Here is an 11584-nt window from a genome sequence, read left to right on the forward strand (position 1 = left end):
GCCAATGCTGCGATATTGTGAACTTTAATCCCCCACCATTGCGTGATTTAGCTGTCTCTAAAAACAATGATATTGCCTTTCATGGCTGTATTTATGTAGAACCAACTATGGTTTCAAATTTGCATGGTAACCATGTTGTAATAACTCTTAACTCCAACTTTAATTAATTGTTGAACTCTTTTTAAACAAAAAAAGATGAATACATATTGACAAACTTCCTCTTAATTGTCCGTCTTTCATTATCATTATACATTCATACTACACAACAATCCTAAATCCTAATCACAATTCACATCCCATAATTTCCCCCAAACCCAATCCTTCTCACAGAAACACCCACTCTCTCTCTTACCACCTTTTCCCTTCTTTTTTTTAACAATTAAAATAAATTAAAAAAAGGGGTAATCCCTCACATCTGACTTACGTTTCCACCATTTCTTCTTCATTCATCTCCCCTAATTTCTCAATCACCTCCTCCACTTCACCTCTGCAATTTCCTCCATCCTCTCTCCTCCGCTGGTAGATGGAACCACCTGCGACGGAATCTTCCTCCGCTGCACCTCAATCCACCGCTAACAACGACGAACAACGAGTTTATTTGGTGCCTTTCAGGTGATTTTCCTGCTGCATTTTGATTGATTTCAATTTCATTGATTACTTCACTTTCTAGGTTTTACTCCTTTTTTGAATCAATTGGTGGGAAATGATTTTTTTTTGTGTGTTTTAAGGTGGTGGAAAGAGGCTCAAGATGTTTCGACATCGACGAGTGATTCAAGCGGGGAGAGAGGGGTTTTATACAGTGCGTCATCCTCATCGTCTTATGCTGGTCCGTTGAAGCTTATCAACAACATTTTTGGTTCGGATCTCTTGTTCAATCTTAGGAGAGAGGAGGAAATTAGTAATAAAAATGGTGAAGTTGGAGTTTCTGGCCGCGATTATGCTTTAGTTTCGGGAGAAATGTGGTTGCAGGCTTTTAAATGGTAAGCATTTTACTATATTTGTTTTATTTTAGTAGTAAATAACATACTAAGTATAAGATTTCTATAATTCTATTGCAAGTTTACAGTTTTGATTTATTTGCAGTTAGACTGCAATTGAAACTTAAATTTGGTCTGAGGTCATGTACTGTATTATCTTTTACAGATAGATAAAATATCTGACTGCTATAGGGAGTCTATGGTGCCAGACTTGTATGTTATTCGACTGCAGTTCAAACTTAAATGTGGTGTTATTGATTCATTCTTATTTGTGTCGTAGGCAATATCCTATTTTTATACATCAACATGCTACTTTGTAAATTGTAATGGATCAGAAATTTCTTTGTCATCCCCGGACAAATGGGATGAAATCGGCTTGCAATTTAAAGAGAATTATAGCTGTGACAATGCTAGAAGATAATTGTTACTGTTTTCAATCTGTGTGAATCCAAATTGATGGGTGCAATCAAGTTTGTAAGTTGTCCTTCGGTTTTATGAAAATTAAATCATTGATATTTATTCAAAACAACTTGAAGCAACCGCCATTGCTATAAGACCAGGTTGTTTTATCTGATATGCCCAACATACCATTTGAAGGTTATATGCTTAGCTTTATTCTTTCGAAGTTGTGTATTTGTTGATTATTCCTCATATCTAGAAGTATTTACATAATCACATTGGCTGTTTGTATATATGTTTGATTTGATTGAAATTCAAGTTTAGCTTCTGGGTGAAGCGAGTTTACCCTCTTTGTGTTAAGTTGCTCCCTTTTAAACAGAATCACTTCATACCAATCATAATCTTCAAGGGAACTCGTGGTTTTTCAGATTAGATGCTTGATTAAATTTGCAACTCAACCTATCTTCTGTTTCTTTCAGATTGATAAAGTTTGGATTGCCCAATGCATTGTAGATTAATGTTTGGAGTCTTTAATATGTAGGCATAGTGATTCTAAAAGTGGAATGAAGCGTGTTGGAAGTTTTTCAGCTGGTGATGTTGACATAGCAGATGTTTACCCTTTACAACTCAGGCTTTCTGTTTTGCGAGAAGCAAACTCATTAGGAGTTAAGATTAGCAAAAAGGTAATTTCATGAACCTGTAGTTCTCTTTTCTTGATGTACGAGGTAACTTGAGAATGATTAACCTAGCTTGACATGTATGTGTATCCAGTTTTGGTATTCTATATAGGTATCTAGCTGATCTTTTTGATGCTATGTAGCCCACTTGACTGTGTGGCGTTCACCCACTTAAAATACCAGGATTTAGTTTCCCACCTCTTGCTATCCACCTATCCTGAATCCTTACCTATGGGAAGGCTGAAAAACTTATGATTACCTTTCCAACCTAGAGATTATGCATGAAACACATGCTGGGAAAGAAATAATTGCCACTGTCTTCTTAATGTTCAATACTTTACCTATGTTTATATATGAATTTAAATGCTAAATTTCATTTGTTTCACCTGAATTATGCCTCTCTATTATAGTCATACCTTAGTAATTAGGGATTTTATTTTCGTTTCTCAAGATTATTTTTTCATTACATTATGAATTGTAGATTTAGGAGGTAGGATCTAATTCCAAGCTAGGGAGAGTTTTAAAATAGGGCTCAGAGGATCCAGCCAATGGTAATTCTGCTGCAGTGCTGCTTGAATAGTGACAGTTTCAAGTAATCAGCTTATCTGTTTGTTTGTTTGTTTGTGTATATTGTGTTCTTTTCACAATACTGTTTGATTCATGCTTTGGATAGGATAATGTTGCAGAACTCTTCAGACGAGCTTGCAAAATATTCAATACTGAGGCTGAGTTGGTAAGAATTTTATTGAATTGATTAATCTCTTCTCAGGACAATGAAGTTGTTTCTGATTACTCCCATTGTTGTAGTTGCACATATGGGACTTCTCTGGCAGGACAAGTCATTTTTTTGTGAATGACAACAGCTCACCTCCAAAGGATATTCAGCGTCAATCTGATCAGGAGGTAAGTTGTTGATACTTGGTACTTTTGAACTACTTGACTGCAGTAAATGCTTGCCTGGACTTGAGCTTCAATTGCATTTATTAGATTCTTTTATTGTAGGCTTCCATTCTTTCGTTATCTTTTTAGATTTTCAGCACATATGATGAAACCTTCTTTTTCAAAGAGGACCCAGTAAGAAATATGTTGGAACTTATGTCTTGCTCATAACTCAACAAGAGAAATGTTCAATAAACCTTCCCTGAATTGTGTATTTCCGCACTGAAAGTAAATAACAGGAGAAATGTTCAATAACAACTATAAGAAAGGAACTTCTGAAAACAGAAAGGAAGGGACTTATGTCAGGTGGAAGAGATTATATGCTGCATGTAAAGTCATTTGTGAGCTGTGATACATTTTGGATCTGATAAGCTGGGCAAGCTGTGATATACTTGGTGACTTGATGTGGTTAGCTCGGTCAAGCTTATGCGAATTGATATTTTCTTATCACTTCTCTCACCTAAAGTCAGTAACATGCTTTAGAAACTAAATGTGTTGATGGGACCACCCTGCATCGTTTGCTCCAAATCCTCCTCTCTCCTTTTTAATCGCTAATTTCTAAACACTGATCCTCATTGTTTGGACGGGTTTCAAATGAGTTTTTGTTAGCTAGAATTTGATTGCCCTTTGTTTAGTTTTGGGACTGAGTTAGCCAAAAAGGGGATAAGGGGAAATATTTTGGTATTCCTGTATTCCCACAGCTGCCAGGAGTGTATTAGGGCTTTTGTCATTTAAGAATTTCTGATACAAATGATCCTCCATTCAGAGGAAGTTGTAAGGTACGAGAGAATAAAAAGAGAGTATTAAGAAGAACATTCCTTGTCCTATTTTCTATTGATGAAACAAATTTGCCCAAAGGTATTTGTTCATTGTTTGCCCTGTTCTTGAATGCAGTAATTTGTCTGACTTCTTTTGTGCCCTGTCTGCCTTTTTGAATTCTGTTTTTGGTGTCTGCCTTTTTGAATTCTGTTTTTGGTTATCTTGCACAGATACTTCTGGAATTGCAAATTTATGGGTTGTCAGACTCTCCCAAGTCTAGGGATGGGAAGAGAGACGAGTTCTCTGAGATGGCTAATGCTGCAGGTTCCTCTTCCAGTGCATCTACGACAATGAATGGTAGCACTGGAAACAGTTACCGTTTTCCTAGGACCAATTCTTTAACTTTTAGTAGCAGTCCAGCTGAATCAGGTTCTTTGGGCTTGACTGGATTGCAAAATCTTGGAAATACATGTTTTATGAACAGTGCGCTTCAGTGCTTAGCACACACTCCAAAGCTTGTTGACTATTTTCATGGAGAGTACAATAAAGAAATTAATCATGATAATCCCTTGGGCATGGATGTATGTCTCTCTTTCCATCACCGGACTTCATTATGTTATGTGCTCTGTATCTTTATGAATAAAATGAAAATTTATGTTTCTACCTTCTTCCTAGGGTGAGATTGCTTTGGCATTTGGAGATCTGATAAGGAAGTTATGGGCTCCCGGAGCGACTCCAGTAGCACCACGAATATTCAAATCGAAGCTCTCTCGTTTCGCTCCTCAATTCAGTGGCTTTAATCAGCATGATTCACAAGTTAGTATGCCTTTATTTCCGGAACTTTTAGCATCTCGTCTTGTTGTCATTTCTCTACCTTCCTGTGCCCTCCAACTTGCATGTGCTGGGATACCACTCATGTAACTAATGTAAGTAATAATTTGAAGTAAACTTATTATTGATAAACTAAATACTGAACATGTAGGAACTGCTTGCTTTTTTGTTGGATGGACTACATGAAGATCTGAATCGCGTGAAATTAAAGCCTTATGCAGAAGCTAAGGATGGAGACGGTCGACCAGATGAGGATGTAGCTGATGAGTATTGGTTGAATCATCTGGCTCGGAATGACTCTATCATTGTTGATATTTGTCAAGTAAGTTGTGTCCTATGAGTATCTGCAAACTTGAGTTGTGTGCATTAATTTCCAATTTGTTCATGAGAACTCTTGTATCTAGAGCAATGGTATGTCTCTGGAATGAAGAGAATATAATGTTACATTGTGTATTTGTGTTACATTTAGATGATGTAGGGATAGCTTGAAAACAGAAGTAGTGGGGAAAATGTGAGCTGTTTTATATTGCCATTTGCTCTCATTGTAATGGAGTTTCTTTTGCCCAAGAGTTTTCCGGAACTTTTGGCTTCTCATCTTATTGTCATTCCTCTACCTTCCTGTTCCCTCCCCTCCCGGCTTGTATCTTTGCACAGAAGCCTTGTAGAGTTCTTTTATGGAACTTGATATTTCTTGCTGTGGTTGGAGTATCCGGCAAACTATGAGTTTGTCGATATCTTATTTACTGAAATTAGTGATAGCTTAGTAAGTAAGACCTTGATGTAGGCATGGAAATGCTGTTAATACCTCCTGAAAATAATTGCAGGGTCAATATAGATCTACACTAGTTTGTCCAGTTTGCAAAAAGGTGTCCATTACTTTTGACCCCTTCATGTATCTGTCACTTCCTATGCCTTCAACCACAATGCGGACGATGACCTTGACCGTCATGAATACTGATGGTAGCTCCATGCCAACGGTGTTCACTGTTTCTGTGCCTAAGTATGGGAAAGGTGAAGACCTTGTTAAGGCCTTGACCACTGCATGCTCGTTGCAAATTGATGAGACACTGTTGGTGGCTGAGGTATAATTCAATTTTGTATTGTCTGACATTGTTTTTATATGGATGGTGAGATTTGGAACAGTCCGTATGTCCATTTGTTTCATTCCATCACTTAATCTTTGCAGATATACAACCATCGTATCATTAGGTTTTTGGAAGATTCATCCGATTCACTGTCCTTGATTAGAGATGAGGACCGTCTAGTTGCTTATCGGCTACCTAAAGCTACTCAGAAAGAAGCTACAATTGTGTTTATGCATCAGGAGGTGGAAGAGTGAGTATCATGCATCTCTTATAAAACTTTTTGTTTCAAGAGTGATCACTTGCTATTAGATTTATTTGATATAGCAGAATCTTCCTTGATACATCGTACTAAATTATTAATTGATGTCTTGGCATGGTGGGATCCATGTGTGTGGACTTGCATACCCTGTAATCTGTATAGTCATTTTAAAACAGCTTAGAGGCATAAAAAGGTACTTTGGTGCTGGTTTGTTGTTTTTTGAAGCGTGCCACGTGCTTTCTGAGGAACTCAAGTTCAATTCTAGCTACCAGCTTCTTTTGCTAGGTATATTTTTTTAGTTGGAAAAATTGATAACAGTCCCAACTATTGTCAACCTTCTTCAGAAAGTCGCAACTTACAATTAAGTAGGATTAGACCCAACTCTGTAAGTTCTTTTATGAAAACGGTCCCTTGCCAATGACTTGCTATTGCAGGTACATTCATGTCATGTGTCTATCACATGACTTTGTCAAGTTCCTTTCTCTTTCCTCCCCACCCACCACGGTCCCCAGCCCCAGCTCCCATTAAAGGACTAGCTGCTCTTTGCCTATCAATTCTTCTGTCTCAACTCTCAACATTTGCTAAATTTTTTTGATCAATTAAATTGTTTTCGTCTTTCTTCCTCTTGTATTCATTTTCTCAAGGAAAATCAGTTTCATTATTTGAAGATAAGAGTTTGACTTTAGGAATAAATTTGTGGTGAATCAAATCTGCAAAAGTATAAACTATGTATAGGTAGGTAATGTTCACGTTGATTCTCGTTAATATGAGTCCAGTTTTTTCTTGGCCCATCTCCTCATAAATTGATATTTCGTTTTTAAGTAATTTTTTGGGGGTGTAAGTATGTAATTAATTTCGATAGAGTTAACAAAACTCTACAATTCATTTGAATGAGGGTTACAGGTGAATATGTGATGCATTCATGCTTTCAAATTAGATCTTACTACTTCGGATAAGATTAATCTATCAGTAATTTGCACCCATTTCTCAATTGTTTCCAATTCCTGTCTCACAATTCAAAAAGAAATAGAGAAAATATAGCAGTGTTTTCACCTTAACAATCCCCCATCTTCGATTCCATTGATGGTGCTAGGTTCATGGCCACAGGAATTGAGCTTGTCCCATGGTGCTAGCTGAGGTACTAGGAGTGGGGGGAGCCAATGCCATTAATGGTGGCTGAACGAGCAGCAGTGAGGAGGGCGAGGAGAGATAAACTTGAAAGGTAGTGGTAGATCCACAGATGGGTGGGTTCGTGTGGTAGGGAGTGACAGGAACATTAGGAGGCAATGATGCCAATATATCAGCTATGAGGAAATTGTGTGAGAAAGGAGGGGGAAATAATTCTTTGTTGTACCTATTTTACCCACTTGCAAGTTACAAGTCATTGTGGACTGATTTGAAAAGACATCTCCCAAAGTTGGGCTGAATCTTAGTAAATTGGAAGTTTCGAGTTTGGGACTGTTTAAAAAAGAATGCTTATAGTTGGGACAGATGTTATCAATTTTCCCACAACTAAAAAGGAACGAATAATTAGTTGTGGGAAATGTTATTTTGAGAATATTTTTGGTTAAATTGGGCATACCTCTATGAAATTTCTAGATGCACAACTGGAAAAGAAATTGGACATTTGAGCCCAAAGTAGGGCAAGATATATGTGCTAACGATTTTTTTGTGTGCTTTTGTTTCCATACGTAAACTCTTGCTCCCCTTTGGAAAAAAATTCTCTTGTTTTTTCTGATAAGAATTCCAATTTCAGGCATTATGTCCATGGGAAACTTACTTCAGGATGGAAAGCATTTGGAATTCCTCTTGTCGCTAGAATCTGCAACAATGCTAATGGATCAGATATCTGTAACTTGTATACGAAGTTGCTTAATCCATTTCTCATGCCCAATGAAGATGACTTACAAGATCAGGATGCCTCCAAAAGCACTGCTACTGAGAATTTGGTAGAGATCACCACAAATCTTATTGCTACGGAAACAAGTGATGATGCTGAACCCACTAATGAAGAGGGGGTTAACTTAGCAGCTGATAGTGAGTTCGAATTCTACCTTACAGATGAAAAGGGGATTCTGAGGAACTCCAAAATAGAAATGGCGGATCCTTTAACTTCTGAGGACCTTCCGAAACGGTTGAATATTGTTGTTTCTTGGCCTGAGAAGAAGAGTGAAATTTTTGATACTGTTCTTCTTGGTACTCTGCCTGAAATATTCAAGTCTGGCTTTCTGGCTAAAAGACCACAGGAGATCGTATCTCTTTATAGATGCCTGGAAGCATTTTTAAAAGAGGAGCCTCTTGGACCTGAAGACATGTGGTAAGTTTGTGTCATTCTTAGCTTTGATGTCAGTCATGAAATAGCTAACTATAGCAAGGAATTTTTCTCCTGCAACTTTTCCTTGGAAAGATTTCATGACATGGAAAATCTTTGTCAAGTTATTTAATAGTTATTTTTATTTTTTTAAAGTACCTTTTGCAATTTCTTTGGAAGGGACAGGAATCACAGGATCCTCTTTGTTACTAAAATTATACTCATTACCATGTTCAGTTGTAGCATTAGTAGGTCATATGACTGGCATTTTGATTGGTATATGCTATGCTTGCATATTTGTCAAAGTTTGCTGTGTCTGATATTGAAACTAAAGTGATTTAGATTTGGTTCAACTATAAAGCCATAAGCTTGTCATTCTTGCTGGATTAATCCCTTAGCAAGTCTGGAGGTTTTGGCCCTGAGACAAATGCTTCTGATCTGAATTGTTCACTACACCTCTTTAGATTATGATGAACTCTGAAGCTGTTTTAGGGACATATCAATCTTTTGGCCTGGGTATGTGTCTGGGTTTATGTTATTCAACGGCTTCTCACATGGTACTTGTGCTCATAGTTCATCCCCTCTTCCTCTTGACAGAATCCATTTATGACCTTATAGCAAGCTTTCTGTTTCTGGTAGCTAGCGGGTAATCTTGTTTTTTCCTTTTCCTTTCAATTCTTTTAACGTGTAATAAGGTGACTCTCTTTTGGGGCTCCATTCCTTAATCTTGCATATCCTTTCAAACAAGTGAGCATAGTTTTTTTGATGAGCTTTGAACCTCCGGTAACTCATGAACCTCCTGTAACTCATGATTTATCACTCAATTCCCCTCAGGCTATTATTTCTCCTGCACGAGTTTGACATTAGTTTGTAACTTTGTATGGGTTTGAAAATGCTATTATAACTTGTAACGTGAATTTCTCTTCGATGTAGTTACTAATGTCTCTTCTGCTCAACTTCAGTTTTTTCTGCTCTTAATTTTTAGTTCTTGTCTTTGCTACCAGGTATTGTCCCGGATGTAAGCAGCACCGTCAGGCCACCAAAAAGTTAGATCTTTGGAGACTCCCCGAAATCCTGGTCATTCACCTGAAGAGGTTTTCATACAGCAGATACACAAAAAACAAGCTGGAGGCGTATGTTGATTTCCCAGTTGATGATCTTAATTTGTCCATGTATATTGCTAACAAGAATACCCAGCCATCTTTCCGTTATGTGCTTTATGCAATCAGCAATCACTATGGAGGCTTGGGAGGTGGTCATTACACTGCTTTTGTCCATGTAAGTTCTGTCTCTCATAGTCATAGATAAGTTGCTACTCATGCATATGAAAAGATTCTCTAATTTGGTCGGTGAGAGTTCGGAGGTTGGGACAAGTTTTTTCTAATCAACTTTAATTTACTTTCCAACTGTAGCATGCTTCCCTTACGCTATATAACTGTTTATTGGCTGTAGGAGTTTATTCGTTATTCCGTCCTAATATAGTACTCAGTCTACTCTCATGAGTATTATGTCTTTATTTCCGTCTGTCTTAACATAATAGGCCACATCTTAAATGGTTAAGTAATCTTTGAACTTTCCTATATTACTCTTAATGTTCCCCTTGACTTGGAATTTCAAAGAAAGACTCGTTAGTAAAAATTAGTATGGTGGAAATGTGAAAAATCAAATCTTGATAATTGTAAAAAGTCAGTTCCTTAGAGATGACCCTAAATCAAATGTTAGGCATGGAGGGTGATAAGCTGATGTATGTTTTCATGTCTATACTAATACAAGCACACATAATGTACTCATCCTATGTGTTTTAATGTTGTGATCTTGTAGCATGGAGGTGGACGGTGGTATGACTTTGATGACAGCAATGTAATCCCCATTAATGAAGAGAGGATAAAGACTTCAGCCGCTTATGTTCTTTTCTATAGAAGAGTTGCAGATTCCTAACAGGCAAACATCAGCTATTGACTGTCAATACTCTAGAGTAGCTTATATATTAGGAAGCCTTTGAGTTATTTATTCATTTATTCATTTGTTCCCAAATCTGAGAAACAGTCTAATTGAAAAGGTAGTATTTGTTTGTTCTTTGGCATCATTTTTTTCCGGGGCGCTCAGGACAGGACTCCTTGACAGTTGTTGATGAAACTCAAACGACGACCGTTGAACTGACCTTGCTGATCATGCTACGCTTGGCAGATAATAGCTTAAATAGTTGAGTTTGGTACCAGGGTGAGCATCTTTTACATTTGTAGCTCTGCAGATGAAATTCCTTTAGTAGTTGTTACGGATTACTAACCCATTCGTTTTCAGGAATTAAAATTACCTGACATCATTTCTTCCTCTTCCTCTTCCTCTTCCTCTTTCCCTTTGTTTTTCTTGGTTGCTTTAAAACATCACAGTTCGCACCTGAAAGCAGTCTATTATTTTTTGTAAGAGATGTAACACATACCTTGAATTAGTTGATATCTTGACAAACAATGCATCAGAAAAATTATTTATTATAAATGGATCTGTACCTGTCATTACTCTTTTACTGCATAATTGTATTAGTCTAATGAGTTCAGACGATGTACGTTCAGATCAGTTCAAAGATAATAAGATAAGATAAGATAAGATAAATGGAACTCGAGAGAAAAGTACCTTAAACTCTCGTCTCAACTGATCTGAAAGCTCCCAAATCACAAGGAGCAGCAAGTTCAGGCCAGCATGCTCAACAACAAAAATAGGCTTGCTCGCAATACATCTGATTATGGGATGGTGTATAAGAAAATGATAACTCCAGTTGCAACACCATGCCGTTAAATACCTAATTACCCTCATGAAGTTACTGTGTTAGTTTGTGTATTTCACCAAACATGTTATTTGAGATTTGATAACTGTTGAAAATAATTTGAGATTTGATAACTGTTGAAAATAATTTGAGATTTGATAACTGTTGAAAATAATTTGAGATTTGATAACTGTTGAAAATAATTTGAGATTTGATGGATGCATGGTCGCAACTGTTAGTTTCTGTGTGTTCTGGTCTGGATTAAACACACATTTTTTTTCTCTCTTTAATCGTTCCGACCGGGACAAGTGGGTTAGTTTGTTTCCTCCTCCTATTTACGCAATTTCCGGACTTTGTTTAGTCTTTGTATAGTAAGAGCAATAAATGACAAATGATACAGGGTTTAGCAAAATTTGATCCCGGTTCACAAGTACAACCATAACTAGGGGTGCAAATGAGCTAGGACGTTCGCGAACAACTCGCGAGCAAACTCGGTCAAAGCTCGTTCATTAAGCAATTTAACGAGCTCGAGCAAATATTTAAGGCTCGTTTGTTAAACGAGCTTTACTCGAATAACATCCCGTTC

General features: G+C 37.2%; 1 protein-coding gene across 1 annotated transcript; it reads left to right on the plus strand.

Annotated features, from left to right (window-relative positions):
• The first annotated feature begins 285 nt into the window (after positions 1-285).
• On the plus strand, positions 286-10572 carry LOC110800810 (ubiquitin carboxyl-terminal hydrolase 8). Its single transcript, XM_022006134.2, has 13 exons — positions 286-612; positions 729-980; positions 1918-2059; positions 2727-2786; positions 2861-2956; positions 3982-4332; positions 4427-4567; positions 4734-4904; positions 5407-5664; positions 5769-5917; positions 7683-8243; positions 9242-9515; positions 10059-10572. Exons 1-13 carry the CDS (start codon positions 524-526, stop codon positions 10173-10175), a joined length of 2661 nt encoding a protein of 886 aa, XP_021861826.1. The 5' UTR covers positions 286-523; the 3' UTR covers positions 10176-10572.
• Positions 10573-11584: the final 1012 nt, after the last annotated feature.

The sequence above is a fragment of the Spinacia oleracea genome, chromosome 5 (genome assembly GCF_020520425.1).
Source record: "Spinacia oleracea cultivar Varoflay chromosome 5, BTI_SOV_V1, whole genome shotgun sequence".
NCBI lineage: Eukaryota > Viridiplantae > Streptophyta > Magnoliopsida > Caryophyllales > Amaranthaceae > Spinacia > Spinacia oleracea.